Raw genomic sequence first — 16,299 nt, 5'->3', positions numbered from 1 at the left:
CTTTCATAAGCCAACCCTATATTTCAGGGGTTGGAAAACTTTTGCTCCTGGCCCGTCAGGGTAAGCTGCTGGCGGGTCGGGACGTTTTGTTTACCTGGAGCATCTGCAGGCATGGAGCTCCTCAGCTCCCTGTGGCCTCAGTTCACCGTTCCCAGCCAATGGGAACTGCGGAATCTTCCTGCAGCTCCCATTGGCTGGGAATGGTGAACCGTGGCCACAGGGAACTGAGGAGCTCCATGCCTGCAGACGCTCCAAGTAAACAAAACGTCCCGACCCGCCAGCGGCTTACCCTGACGGGCCGGGAGCCAAAGTTTTCCAACCCCTGAAATATAGGGTTGGCTTATGAAAGGGTCATACTGTTTTTGCTGTTTTTACTTATCCATTTTGGGGGGTTGGCTTCTAAACGAATGGGCTAATGAACGAGTATATATGGTACTTATCCTAGAAGTAGCAATGGTTGCTCAGGTGATATTTTGACATTCTGTGCTCTACAGTTGTTACGTTCATTCTTCCCAGGTCCATATTCCTGAAGTCAGTGTGCATGTTTCAAATTTGGGCACAGACCATGTTTTCAGAAATGTCATATCTCAATGTCTAGCATGTGATACCCATGTTCTAAAGTGCTGCCTCATAAAATGGTCACTGACCTGGCTGAAGCTTTCTTGTTCACTGTTTCTTGTGTAGGTGAATAATGCTCATCTATCTATGGATTTGATTATGGGCTATGTGCTCCATTGGGCATAATAATGAAAAATATCCACAGAAGTATCTTAAAAAGGGATTGAACTGTGAATCATTAATCTGATATTTCTGAATTCATTTTCTGGTGTAAATTGGTTACTTAATGTTTGGGGATTTGTGTTAAGGTTTTTCTTTCTGACAAGACAAACCATTTAGTATCACAGGAGGCTTCTGATTTGTTTTTCAAAGGAACATTTTATGAGATGAAAATGGAGCTAATGTATTCTCCTACCCCCTCACTATTTACTGAGAATGTATTTTTGGACTGTTTTCAAAATGTCTTGCAAAAATCAAATACCAGTGTTTATAATGTTGTTTCTTTTTCTTTTGAGCTGGTGGGTCTCTTCCATACAGTATACAAACTGCACAGAAACAACTTTGGCTGCACTCTTATTTCCAGTAAGTGAAACTGTCTCTTGATCCTTTACAGCATTGATTTCCAGACAGTATGGTTAAACTTACATTATTATAATACGTTGTGGTGTGGAATGCAAATTTAGGCAAATTGGTCAGATGCCTTGTGGGATTTTAGACTCGTTAAACAATTTATTTGCTTCCAAATCTAGCTGTGTTTTGCGTACCACACAGGGATTCAGTATATGCTCTGTCACAAGAACTCGCAGACACTATGAAATCCTGTTATGAAATGTCCAGATCAGCTAATCACCAGAAATTTACTTTTAAAACTGAAATCTAAGATGTTGTATAAATCTTCCTTTCCGACCTGGAACGATGATATGATTGTACTGCTATTTTGCCCTGAGCCCCATATCCTCCAGATCTGGGCAGGAGTTTTCTGATATTGGTCCCAACTGAAGCTGGTCTGAACAGGATCAGGAAGATCTTGTTACTGCAATGCAGCAGCTATGGTGCAAGCCAGACCCTTATTTATTTATATAACATATTTATGACCTCATTTGTTCTAAAATACCAATCTCTGTGAAATTCTGGTCCAGTTGCAGTCAGTGTGACTTTTACCATTGATCTCACTGGGGCCAGGACTTCAGGTGAAGTCTTTGAGTAAGGATTTATTGTCAGTACAAATACTCCATTTGAAAGTAAAAAGTGAAAAGGAATGGGGACTAGAGTCTTTCTGCAGCCCAATGGAGCTTGGTTTTCTAGCTGATAATTTGTCTAATTTCATTCCATGTGCATGGCAAGAGACTATGATATAACATTCTTTATGGTTTTAAATGGGGAAAAATGCATTAATGGAACTTTCAAGGCTGATTACAGTTTTAAAAATGTTTGTCTGAAAATGGCATTGTGATATTCCATGTTATCAGTTACAAATTTGTTAACTTACAAATGAAAATAATTGATGTTTGGCCAGCCCTGCAAACCGGGTTTTGAAAGTTCAGCTGGAACTTTTTGGCTCGTCAGCAGTATTAAAATTCTGAAATGGGAATGGATTTAATTCTGATGCATGAAACAGAGTAGAATCCAGCTGATGCTCCCATATCACTGCACAGCCAATATAGTTAATAGTGGAATGAGTAAGGAGGAAGTAGTGATCACTTTTGCCAGTATACAGTGAGCAGATGTTACTCAGGCTACACACAATGCACAAATCTGTGGAGTAAGAAAACTACCGTTTTTACATAGCCCCTCTGTTCATGATTTAACTATGCAATTCCTTTGATTTCAAAACTGTTTCAGATTGGATTCATTATTGATTTAACTCTTACTCCAGATTTGCAGTTTGTTGCAATGTGTTGTGACTGAAAGCAGGAGGCTTTTAAATGACTTCTTCGTTTGTTCAATTTTTTTAATGCAAGTGCTGTGCTATCTCCAAGAATTTAAAGGGACACCAATTTAAAAATCAAGCCTTATCTGCACTAGGGAAGTTTTGTAATATTTCTCAGACTTGTTAACACTAGAAGGAACAACCTAGAGAGCCTTAGTGTAGGCAAGCTACCAGCATTTTAAGTACCATGTCAGTTATGCTCTACAATTTGCAAAGGAAGGGCTATCATCTGCAATGTACTGGCTTCTTGGTACATGGCGACACAGATGTTGTTCACTTTTCCAGATGCTTATGTACTTCGTTCTGTCTACAGCCAGCCAAAAGTATTCTCACCGACTGAGAACAAAATATGTATAAATAGGTCTTGCTCAGACAGCTTGTACCAGCTATTATTTATACATCAGAAAATGTTTCATTGCAGTTCCATTTTAAGACCTTCTATCAGAACTGTGATAAGAGAACTGCAAATAAAAGCTCATTCTGAAATTACTTTAAATGAGTTAACATTTCTTTAAAAATATCTAGTGTAAGAATTTAAATACTCAAATACTGTGAAATGGACGTTAAGATTAAATACATACTACTAACTCCTTGTTTGGACATACTCATTAAAAATACCTGTGACCTTATATGCATTAGTGATTAGGCCTTTGCAGTATACAAAGTACTTGTGACCACTAAAGAATATTCCTTTGTCATTAATCAGAATGTCTTTAGAACAATGATATTCACACTCTCCCCGGCCCCCCCAGGACTCCTTTTCCCAGGTTTTGCACTGAAATCTATCCATGCTGCGACTCCTGTTAGGAATTTGAGGAGTGTTGCATGACAACTTATGCAGTGCAGAAGCAATCAGTTTTTTGTTTATCCTTGGTCTGAGTGTCTAGTAGTCCTCTAACATGTAACCTTCTTTGTCCCTTTATTCTGAAAAGCAATACTGATGCGCTATGGAGGAATCTGCTGCTGGAGGGCTGCTGTGATGTGGGGCTTTGGGGTGGGTGAGAAAGTAAGAGACGAAATTAGTGTCTTGGAAGGGTCTCCCTTACTGACAAAAATGAGTGGGACTAAGACTTGGAGACACAACATGGAGGAATTGGCAGAAATAAACAGATACTATTCTAAAGGAAGGGAAAAGGAATAGAGAGAAGGAAACACTCTGAGATACTTTACTGGTGTAATGGTTACTTGTACTCCCACAAAAAGAAAGCTAGAAATACCTCCCAATATTGTGAAAGTGTGTGGCAGATTGTGGTAGACCTCCACGCCAAAGCTCTGTTATACAGTTCTGAATTTAAATAAATGAGCTTTGAAGTACACGCTTACAAGAAGGAGATGTGCACACTTAATATCATAGGTGCACTTTTCTGACCCTGGAAAATCATGTGTCAGGCACTTCAGTGCAATTGTAAAAATAGTAAAGTTTGTTCCAAGGGTGGTGGTCTTTTTGATACAGACTGCGTTTATTTTATTTTTTTTCTTTTTCTGCTCGCTATGTTCTCTTTAACACTGGGCTATATTTTTGTCTAGATTAATAGACAAATTCTTCACTAGAATACCTTTCATGCCAGTGTCTGTCCTTATGATAACACAAGATGTTCTGTTACATCCAATACTTGAAGTTAAAATCCTGGAGTTCTGTACTTTATACTTCATACATTCATAGAGTTTAAGGCCAGAAGGAACTATTAGATCATCTAGTCTGACCTCCTGTATATCAGAGGCCATTAAATTTCACCCAGTTACTCCTGTATATAGAGCCCAATAACTTGGGTTTGGCTAAAGCAAATTTTACAGAAAGGCATCCAGTCTTGATTTGAAGAGACCAAAAGATGGAAAATCCACCATTTGCTGTGGTAGTTTGTTCCAGTGGTTAATCATCTTCACTGTTCAAAATGTAGGCCTTATTTTTAAACTGAATTTGTCATGGTTCAGCATCCAGTCACTGGTTCTTGTTATGCTTTTCTCTGCTTGATTAAAGAGCTCTTTAATACATGGCATTTTCTCCCCATAAAGGTACTTATGGCTTATAATCAAATCACCTTGTGACGGGTTGGATCACAGAAACCCCCTTGGGAGCTGCCACCCGATGTGCAAAGACTACCTCTGCTTCTGTTTTCCCTGCCAGCTCAGGACTCCAGCACCCTGTCTTGCTGAGCCAGACACTCCTGTTTGGCTCCAGACACAGATCCAGGGTCTGAATCACTTGTCCCAAAGCTGCAAGTTTACCTGAAAACAGCTCGCAGTAGCGTGCTTGTCTTTAGCACTCAGATGCCCAACTCCCAATGGGGTCTAAACCCAGATAAATCCGTTTTACCCTGTATAAAGCTTATGCAGGGCAAACTCATAAATTGTTCACCCTCTATAACACTGATAGAGAGATATGCACAGTTGTTTGCTCCCCCAGGTATTAATACATACTCTGAGTAAATTACTAAATAAAAAGTGATTTTATTAAATACAGACAGTAGGATTTAAGTGGTTCAAAGTAGTAACAGACAGAACAAAGTAAGTCACCAAGCAAAATACAATAAAATGCGCAAATCTATGCCTAATCAAACTGAATACAGATAATTTCCTCACCAGTTCCAGAGTGCTCCCTTTTACAGGCTAAGCTCCTTTTAGCCTGGGTCCAGCAATCACTCACACCCCCTGTAGTTACTGTCCTTTGTTTGTCTCCTTCAAGTATCCTGGGGGGGGGGGGGGTGGAGAGGCTCCTTCTTTAGCCAGCTGAAGACAAAATGGAGGGGTCTCCCACAGGTTTAAGTAGACTCTCTCTTGTGGGTGGAGACCTCCCTCCTATGCAAAGCCCAGCTCCAAGATGGAGTTTTGGAGTCACCTGGGCAAGTCACATGCCCCTGCGTGACTCAGTCTTTGCAGGCCAACGCCATTGTCCACATGGCATCTTGCATGTCTCCAGGAAGACTTCTCATGTGGATTGGAGCATTCCAAGATGCATTGTTCCCTAAGTGTCTCCTGATCAGGTACTTAACCTGGCAAATTCCTTCCTAAAGAAGCTGACCAAATGCCTCACAAAGCTTACTTAGAAATCAGGCAAGCATACAGCCCATATTCTTAACCTCGAGTAGAAAATGATATATATGTACAAATAGGATGAATAGATATAGTAGACCATAACCCTTACGGAGATATGTTACATGGCACAGGCAGCACAAAACATATTCCAGTTATGTCATACGTACATTTATAAGCACCCCCTCCCCATAAAGCCTTATGGGGTACACTGTCACACACCTCTCAATCTTCTTTTTGATAAGATAAACATATCAAGCTTTTTAAAGCTCTCCCTGGAAAACATTTTCTCCAGCCCTCAAATCATTTTTGTGCCTCTGTTCTGCACCCTCTCCAATTTTTAACATCCTTTTAAAAATAGGAATACCAGAACTATATTGCAGTATCAGTCTTACCAATGCAATATAGAGGTAAGATGACCACCTTGTTCTTACTGACTGCTTCCCTGTTTATACTTCCAAGGATTGTATTAGCCCTTTTTGCCACAACGTTGAACTGGGAGCTCATGTTGAGTTGCTTGTTCACTATTATCCCTAAATCCTTCTTGGTTGTTGTCCAGGATACACCCCTTTATGATGTAGGTATGGCCTGCATTCCTTGTTCCTAGATATATAAAACTTTGCATTTGGCAGTACTAAAACTAATTTTGTTTGAATGAGCCAGTCTTACCAAATCGTTGAGATCATTCTGTATGGCTGCCTTGTCTTCTTCCTTATTTATTGCTCTGCCATTTTTTGCCATCTGCAAATTATAACAGCATTGATTTTTATATTTATTTCTAAATCATTCATGAAAATGTTGAATAGTGCTACTACCAGTCCCTGTGAATCCCCAGTGGACATTTCCATTTGATGGTGATTCCCCATTAGCTATTTTCTGTCAGTTTAATGTGTGCACTATTGATACTGTATAGTGCTAGTGCTTTAATCAGAATATCATGCAGTACTCAGTCAAATGCGTTACAAAAGTCTAAGTATACTACATCAGCACTGTTACCTTTTATCAGCCAACCTTGTATGATCATCAGAGAATTAAATCACATTTGTGGACTGGTATTTAATCATATTTCTTAGTATTTAGTGTTGGACTAGGTCATTCCCTCCCATATTAAAAAGTGAAGGGGATGAAATTAGGTAGAAGATTCTGTCTTGAGGCCTGTTGAACTGAGGGAAGAGTAGGTTTGCCTCCCTACATAGTAACCCTACAATAACCAAAGTCTCTCATACCTTGAGGCATCCTCAGAGGAGCAGTGTGTCTCAGCTACTTCCCACTTGTTCTCACATCAGCATCAGTGTTGCTGACAGGCTTCTCTGGTCATGGCTGGGCCTGATCACCAACCCCTGGAGGCTGGTTAATTACATGAAGCAGAAATCTGTGTAACTAATCATTCTTAATTTCGGTGGATTTGCAGGGGGCTGATATTAAAGAAAATGAATCTCTAATCATATGCATGGGTGGGCAGAGTTTGCATGGAGGAGGTTCCATGGTGTTATGCTAGCTGAACTTCCCCTCTCCCTGAATAGAATCACATGCAAAAAACCAGGCTCCGGTTTCTTTCATCCTATTGGTACCAAAAACCAGAGAGGCTGGAGTGGCTATTTTAACTTGCAGAGATGAAATATACTGTGTGTTTTCATATAAAGTTGAATTCTCTGTTTGGGTGGTTGCCCTTTCTTCTCATTTTGTTTTTGAAATCATGAATTCTGAACGGAACAAAAAAAAGTTTTATCCAGCAAGTATGTAAAAGAGCATCAAGCGTTTGAAACCCTGCAGGTGGTTATAACAATTGCAAATGAGTTATCACCATGTAATGCAAAGGAGTACATAAGTATTTTCTTCTGTTTTGTAGCAAAGATATGCATTTTGAAATAATGCTACCTATTATAATATGATCTTGCCTAATTGGCATATCATCTTAAAGACTTTGTTCATTTCCTTGTGTTTAGCTGATGGAGGAATTATCTCATTGGTCTTTGTTTGGTAAACCTAGAAGAGCACAAACTTGCATCAGTCTGATGTTCAGATTTCATTTTAGGCTATGCATTAGTCAGGTAAGCTATAGTTGTAGTGGAAATGTAGAACACATAAGATGCGTGGCAAACCCAGTTACTTTTTCTAAATGGGGTAGAATTAAAATTGCCTTCTTAAGAGTAACTTTTCAAAAATTAAAAGTGGTAGTTAGGAGATGACGTATTGCATTAGACCATAACAGAAAGATCGTCTTGTACTCCAAAATGCATAACACTATAAAGATTTCTGTGAAGTATTAGAAGTATATTGTAGCACATTAACAATGTTAATTCTTGACAAAGTACGTGGTGTTCAAAGAGCGCATGATGCTTTGGTATGTGGGCTATGTAGTCTTCTCCATCTTTAATTTTTTCAATTGGGGTAGAAAAGCGAGCTAGCATTTATTTCCAACATACAAATCAAGGCTGAAGATGGAATTGTGAAGTAAAAGCTGACAAATAAGACAGATGCTGCTGTACTACAAAATCCGTATACAATGGAATTAGCATGAAAAATAAAAAACTTCTACTAGAATCTAGAAATTATGGAGATTAGAATCTAGTGGGCAAAGTAAAATCATGGAATGTTTTCAACAGTACATAGAATGTCAGTAGAGATGGAAAGAAAAGGTGAAAGGGTGATGCTACTTATCACAAGGATTTATAGCACCTACACAGCAGTGGAGGTGGTGGAGAAATACTTTAGGGAAGGGTACAAGGAATGAAAAACAAAAGTGGACAGTGGCACCTTATTGTCCATCAGGATAGGAGAAAAGCCAAAATAAGGCCTACTCTTTAGTCACCTTGTATTGCAGTATGCTGTACTTGTGGAGGATAGGTAGGTAGGTGGTGGGTGGGAAATAGCCACAGACACATCATCAGATTGGTTCCTAAATTATATAGAAGGCAGCTTCATAAATCAGAAAGTAGTGACTCCCAACTGGAGAAAAAACATCCATTATCTACTTCCTGTTTGGGAATCTGGAAAAATATGGAATCTGGAAACCAGGAGCTACTTGACTTTAGAATAATAGAGAATGAGATCGCAAAATGCACACTATGAAGATATAGCTTTCAGGTAAGCAATTTTTGGGAAGCGAAAAAATAAAGGATGCAATTCTTCAAAAGTGCTTAAGTGAATTAGGAGCACAAGTCCAGTTGACTTTCAACTTGTACTCCTGAGTCATTTAAAATCTCATCCCTAGTGAGTAAGGAGCAAATGGAGATGCTATTAAAATCTGCTGGCATGGAAAAATGCGGGTGAATCTCAAAATACACTTTTAATAGTCTACAATTCTTCAGAAAAAAGATTGTAAGCATTAAGTAGGAGGAAGAATTATTTAGAAGAGTGCAGGAGTGTGTCTAAAAGTAGTGAGATGAAACTGAGCAAAGGGAAAAAGGCTAAAGTCTGTTTGAGTTAATCTCCCAAGAGATGTGGTGGAAGCCCCAACTCCCCAGTCATGTAAGACTGGACAGGACACTTCAGAATATATTGTAAGAAATCATTCTTGAATGGCACTGAGATGGAATAGCTGGTAAGTGTAGGAAGTAAGTATGTCTTCTGTTCTAGGGTGGTTTTTGAAGGAGCTCTGTATTGATTGATTGAAATTTTAAAGAACACCTGGGGTTGTGGTGGTGGGGAAGTCTGCCCCATTTTAATGCGGCAGTGATAATTTGGCAGTCTGCTAAAATAGTTCTGTTTTATTTATACTTTATTGATACAGCATATAATTGAGACACATGTCCCTTAAAGACAGTGTGAATAGCAGACTGCCAAATGAAACAGAGGTGGAGTCCTAATAAATGAGCAATGGGCTGTTAAATGTTGCAAAATCTCAAGAGAAAAGGAAACTGCGATAAAGTATTGGCAAAAGTGATGGGAAGAATGGGTTTCCAGTTTGAAATTAAACTGCTACTCAGGGTTACAAAGAACTCTAGTCTTTTTAAAGAAGAGGATAATAGCAGAAATTGGTTGATTGTAATGCTGATTACATAATTCCAATAAGCAAAGATGTTCACACAAAGTTCTTTCCTCCCCCTGCCACGCATGCCTCAGCCTTCAATTCACACCTTAACATAATTTTTTTAACTTTCAACAAAAATAAAACCACAACTTGAAGTAATTAATTATAATAATCTCTCAAAGCTAGTCCCTTTCAACTTTCCTTATTTAGCCCTTAGCACATTGAACACTGCTGAGGTTGTTACAGTGGCACAAGATCAGCCTTTAACCATACTCAGGGCTAACTAAACTCTGATTCAGATGTGTTTATTGCCCTAAGATATTTAACAGGAAGTAACCCTCAAGTTATTGTTATATTGAAATATGCGCTTTCAGTCTTTTCTTCCTTTTCAACCTTGCTGCCGAAGAATGATTTCCCCCATCTTATGCAGTCAGGTTTAGAATTTGTTTTGGTAGGATTTTAAAATATGCCAAAAAACCCCACTGTCAACTTGAAATCTAGTCAATTTCAAACATGAGTTAAACAGATACTGCATCTGCCCAGAATCTCTTGCCAATTACTTTGGTTTTACAGTTCTGTTATCCAATTTTTAAAAATGTTTTTCTCCCTTGTTATGTAATATATTTAGGTTGACAGAATCCTTTTTAAAATCCTCTTTCCAGTCTCCCTTTCCATGTTTCCAGGGACCATTTAAAAAAAAAAAATGACTTGAAAAATAAGTTTAAAAGAAAAAATTGAGTGGAGAGTTTGATTCTTCTCCTTCCTCTTCCTTCCCATCTACCCTCTTCCCCCCCCAAAAAAAAATCTGTGCTGCCCTATCAAAGGAACTTCTTAGCCATACCAATACATTTCCCTTTCTGATAGCTCTAGTTATTCATGTTTGGAGAAACACCGCTATCTATCTAGGTCTCTTGGGCTGTTAAGTGGATTTACTGTAGTTAGATGATTCTGGTGCTTAAATGGAAGAGAATTGATGTTCCTCTTGTTAAAATACAATAATTAGTTTGAGAGAGGCAGAAGGGAAGTGGACATAGATGAGCACTCAAAAGGTTAAATATTAGCTCAGTGAACAACAAGAAGGATGGTCTTCTAGATTATGGCAAAGAAACAGAAGTCAGGAGATCTGGGTTTCATTCCTGACTCTATCATAAACATCTTGTGTAACTTTGGGAGAATTACTTAATCTCATTCTGCCTTCATTTCACCACTGATTAAAATGGAGATAATGCTTGCCCCACTTAACAGGATTGTGGAGACATAATTCACTAATGTTTTGTAATGTGCTTTGAGATAATCTTGGAACATGCCAAAGAAATGAAAAGTACTGTTAATGAACTCCTGATTGGAACTAGTAAATGACTTATTCAAAGGGCACACTATCTTCTTCTACTTGCCTGGAAGTTTGGAATCAGTTCTTAAAGTGTTGGTGGTGGATAATTGGGATGGAGGAATGGAATGTTTCCTCAAGGCATCCTGGGGCACACAAGAAATTTATCTGTTTGTGTAAAAAAAAAAAATAAAAATCCTTGTAATATATAAATATGGCCTGACTTCCCACTGAGTTGTGCAATGGGCTTTAAGCAGTATCTAGATGTGTAATTGAAAGAGATTTCAAATTATTTGTTTTCGATAACGTGAATTTTAAGTATAGCAAGCTAACTAAGAAAATATATCAAACTTGGGCTGCTGCAGCCACGTGCCCAACATAGGTACAAAATGAATTACTTGTTATATGGTACAGTGACTTTGGGAGCTACAAAACTAAAGCTTATTATTTGAAGTAAATTCCTTTTTTTGTTTTTGCAGCAAATGGTCAGCAGAAACCTCAGGCCGCAGCCATGCTATGCCTCACATTAAGACTTACATGAGGCCATCTCCTGACTTCCAGAAGATTGCGTGGTTTTTAGTTACAAGGTAAATAAACTATACATTCATAATTCCTGCGAACAAAGACTACAGACCATATTTACATGATGGAGGACTCTGTCTTGGGAAGCAATAACTCTGGAAAAAGATTTGGGGGTTGTGGTAGATAATCCGTTGAATGTGAGCTCCAAGTGCAACCCTGTGGCCAAAAAGGCTAATGCAGTCCTTGGGTTCATATACAGCGGAATCTCCAGTAGGAGTAGGGGGGTTATTTTACCTCTGTATTTGGCATGCTTCTGGAATACTCTGTTCCATTCTGGTGTCCACAGTTCAAGAATGATGTTGATAAATTGGAGAGGGTTCAGAGAAGGCCATCAAGAATGATTAAAGGATTAGAAAACATGCCTCATAGTGATGGACTCAAAGAGCTCAATCTATTTAGCTTAACAAAGAGAAAATTAAGGGGTGATTTGATTATTGTAAGTCCTACATGGGGAACAAATATTTAATAATGGGTTCTTCCATCTAGCAGAGAAGGTATAACATGATCCAGTGACTGGAAGTCGAAGCTAGACAAATTCAGACTGGAAATAAGGTGTAAATTTTTAACACCAAGAGTAATTAACCATTGGACCAACTTACCAAGAGTCATGGTGGAATCTCCAGCACTGGCAATTTTTAAATTAAGATTGGATGTTTTTTCTACAAGATAGGTTCTTGGCATTTGATGTGGGAAATTCTATAGCCTGAATTATACAGGAGGTCAGACTAGATGGTTATAATTGTCCCTTTTGGCCTTGGAATCCAAATATCTATAATTAAAGTTAATATTTAATGTATGCAGATTTCATTTTTCTTGTAGGGCTAGTTCAACTATCTTCATAATCTTTTTGGTATTTAGAAAAGCAATAATATGAAAAGTTGTATGTAGAGTCCACCTTGTCTTGATCCATTTAAGGTTTCTTCTGTGCATTTATGGAAGACTTTGTAATCTCTCATAAATCTGTTCTCACTGAGTTCAGTAAAAGTTTTGCTGCTGCTATTGGGTGGAAACAGGATCCGTCCCAAAGAGCAGAAATGAATGAATGAATCCCCACTCATTAAAGAAAACTACTTTGTAAGAAATTAAGTGTTTAAGTACTAAAAATCAGTAAATTGTACCTTGTGACAACTTAAGTGCATAAGAGATGCTTTGATTTTAATATATTTTTTTGTGGCAAAATGTGTTTGCATAGTAAGTCATCTTAGATATTTCAAAGTACCATGTAAAAAAAGATGTCTAAAAGGGATGCTAGAAATGTTTGAAACAATCCCTTGAACAATGTATAGGCCTCTATACAAGTTAATACATGGTGTACATCCATGATACTTCCATATAAACATATTTATTATTATTCATGCTTATTACAGTAATGCCAAAGGGCCAACCAAGAGTGGGACTCCATTGTGGTAGGCATTGTACAAAAACACACATTATTGGAAATATCAACTTTAACAACTCATTTTTATTGTGTTGCCGTTAATTAAATGGAAAATCACTTGCCTTAGAGAGCCACTGATGTCTCTCGTGGGTAAATTTTAATCTGTATAGAAACAATTCTGCTGCAGCTGTATTTTTCTGCCTCCATCCAGACTGGTAAAAATGGCTAGGTGACTAGGATGCGCAGAGGAGCTAGTGTCTTTTCACCCTCTTCTGTAAAAGCCCAGCCTCCCCTCTCCATGAGACAGGTGTCCTGGCTTACAACAGTATGACCGACTCTAACATCCTAAATAGTGATGCAGGGCTCCTGTGATATTTAACATCAGTTGTATTTTGAAGACCCATTGTGCTACGCACTGTACAACCATATAACAAGAAAATTATCCCTGCCCTAAAGAACTTGGAATCTAAGATGAGATAACGGGTGGAGGCAATAAACAGATGAGGGAGGGCTGGGGTGAACAACATAACAAGAAGACTATTAAGAGTTATGTATTATTATTTTAATCAGAACGAGAAGCAGCGGTGAGTTAGCTTGATATCTGGGGTATGAACCATGCGTGTTATTGGTCTTTGATCCATAGAATGACCAATATCCAAAGTATTGTCAGTGGAAAATGTGAAAAGAAAAATAAATTACTGTATAACTCAATGGGAGGAGAGGCAAAACGTTGTGCTGAATTTCTTGCCTTAACAGAAGCATCCTGTTGTAATGTTTGTACAAGGTTTTGAAAATGTTAAGTGTGACAATCTATGCACTAGGCATCATCACCCAGGGACATTCTGAAATCAGCACTTGATTTTTTTTGTGGTGGCTAGAGCTGAGGGTCTTTTTTTTTTTTCCCCTTGTGTACGTAGTTCACCTGATGAATTAATTGCATGGAAGTCTTCCACCCAAGCTTTTATCTTTCCAGTTTGTTTCAATTACATGTATCTTCTTGAACAGATGACCCTCACAATCACAAGTAAATAATGCCTATTAAAATAAAAATAGGCTTCCCTGCTGCTCAGAACAAATTTTTGACTTATCTAGGAAAGCAAATGGTGGTATATGAGCATATGCTGAAGTTGTCAAAAATCCAAGACCTAATACTAATACTTTGCTCTTCTGTAGCATCTCCTAGCTGCATATATTGACACGATTTACAAACATTAAACTTCACAACACCCCTGGAGCTGAGTTTACAGATGGGAAAACAGATGCTAAATGTCTTGTCCAAAGTCGCATGAGTTAGTAGTAGAGCTCAAATTTTCTAGTTCATTGTATTTAATTCTTTCATGATCTATATTCAGAGTCACTAGAAATCCTTCTTACTGTTGATCCAGTGTGGGCTTTGGGGGCTTTATTTTTATTTTTTTCTTCCTTGGATGGTGAGATGTCTGTTAAGCTCTCCCAATGGAAGTGATGAAAGCCGCAACATTTTGGACTTAAAAGCAAACTGGCCAAAGAACTACAAAATGCACTATTAGGAACAATCTTGCACTAGCAAACAGATGGACTAGATAGCCCTAACAGGTTTCTTCTGTTTTCTGCACCAACAACTTTCAGCTGATTTGTGCAAGAACACTAGCTGAAGAACTCTTAATCTTAAAATGACAAATAGCTGTTAAGCCATGAGCTCATGTAACTTCTACTCTGAGAGTTTATTATTTTTTGCCTGATGACCATGAAAAGTCAGCCATCTCATTCAAAAGGAGGCTATTAAACTCTTGGAGTCTCTAACTGCCCTTTCTTTAAATTTCAGTGATTGTGTTGAGAAGTAGTGGTAGTTCAGGTCTGTGACAGGAAAATATTCTGAGTTCTTATTTATTTATTTAGTCATCTTTCATTAAAGGGATTGCATGAACTCACCGTTCCATATGCAATAGTTTATGCAAAAAACTTATTAGCCACGCTCTGACTCCCACTGCAGGATGTTTTGGGAGGCTTTGTGTTGCATAGTTGCCATAGCTACTGCATCACTGGGCAGCGAAAAATTCCATAGAGAAACCCTGCCCTTTGAATGAATCTCATTTTAATTGAGTATTTTAATTGTATTGGTTTTTGTTTCTCTCCCGCTGAAAATGGAATGTTACATATTGTACAGCAATCTAGAAAGTCTCTTAGTTTTATGAATCTCAACTGGATTATCGCTGTGTAAATAGAACCTAGGAGTGACTTTGCATTCTTTCAGTCCTGTCAAATCTGTAGCTAGATCTAGACTCTGGTTTGCCTGTTGATTGCTCTGTTTTTTCTAAATTTGTGAGTACCTCTGAATAATGGCATTAGTTTGAATCTCTCATAGTGCAATCGATGTTCTGTGTAAATTTCCCACATAGCTCTGCTATTGCAATTCAGTCCTGACATACTCCCCACCTCCTGTTCTAATCCTGAACATCTCTGGAGGCTGCTAATCTTATTCAATTGTTTCTTTGTGGTGTGTACAACTAAAATGAGGATGAGATCATCAGACACCTTTCTGCATGTGAGCCTGGCCTTCACTGACAAAGAGCTAGTGCACCGAAACAACTGTCCTACTGCCTACACTATATAAGAGTCAAATCCTACCCTCTGCTATAGATGTGCAATCAATTTGAAGTTAGACAGCAGTTTATTCTTTGTGCTAAGGTCCCCGTATCTATTACAGAGATGCTCTAGTCTGCTTGCAGCTTGGAACAGAACCAGAGTTGCCTCCTGAAGTTCCCTCCAATTATTTCTGCAGCCAGCCGTGGCTGGTGCAAAGGGAAATTCCAGACTTTATTTCAGTGCTTTAGACTAACAATTCAGCTCAATGTCTAATTCCCAGCCATGTCCCAGAACTGCAGTTGGATTCTGGAGAGTGTTTCTTCAGCTCCACTTCCTCTTTGGAGGCATTTGCAGCAGTTGGTATTCCTGAAGATTTCAAGGAGCAAACGAGGCTGAGGAAAGTCAGAGGAGGCAAAAGGAAGGGTCCTTGGGTACATCTACACTGCACCTGGGACATGTCATTCCCAGCTCAGGTGGACGTACACATGATCGCTCTGCTTGAGCTAGAAAGGTAAAAGTAGCAACGTGGCCATGGTGGTGCAGACAGGTACCCAGCAGATCGGGCATGACTGTACTCAAGTAGCTAAGCCAAGCCTCCACAGCCACACTGCTATTTTTGGTGCATAAGCTAGTGTAGCACTGGCATGTGTACCTCTGCCCAAGCTGGGAATTACACCTCCCAGCTTCAGTGTAGGCTCAGCTTCTCCCCTTTCCCCCCATCAAATGTTTTGTTGGGGAGCTTGGCTGGCTGTGTGGGCAGAACACAGTTTTCCTTGCAGTCTAGTCAGGGCAAGCTCTCCTTGAGGGCAGGAGGCAGGCTTGGAAAAGAACTGGCTCCGGGGAAGGCAGCTCACCTTCCCTCTATACCATGAGGGGAGTGAAGCCAGAAGGGCAGTGTGCCAAATGGAAGATCATGCCTGAGTCCCTATAGCCTGCACCAGCAGCCACATCTCAGA

At 39.0% G+C, this 16,299-nt stretch overlaps 1 protein-coding gene across 4 annotated transcripts in view; it reads left to right on the top strand.

Moving 5' to 3' along the window:
• Positions 1 to 16,299, top strand: part of TDP1 (tyrosyl-DNA phosphodiesterase 1) — a 111,847-nt gene that overhangs the window by 28,725 nt on the left and 66,823 nt on the right. For all 4 annotated transcript variants that reach the window (XM_034768109.1, XM_034768105.1, XM_034768108.1 and 1 more), the window contains exons 12-13: positions 1,074 to 1,140; positions 11,298 to 11,405. In XM_034768109.1, coding sequence (XP_034624000.1) covers positions 1,074 to 1,140; positions 11,298 to 11,405 — 175 coding nt within the window. The remainder of the gene's footprint in view (positions 1 to 1,073; positions 1,141 to 11,297; positions 11,406 to 16,299) is intronic.

The sequence above is a fragment of the Trachemys scripta genome, chromosome 4, assembly GCF_013100865.1.
Source record: "Trachemys scripta elegans isolate TJP31775 chromosome 4, CAS_Tse_1.0, whole genome shotgun sequence".
Lineage (NCBI taxonomy): Eukaryota > Metazoa > Chordata > Testudines > Emydidae > Trachemys > Trachemys scripta.
This window is presented reverse-complemented; position numbering and strand designations above follow the sequence as displayed.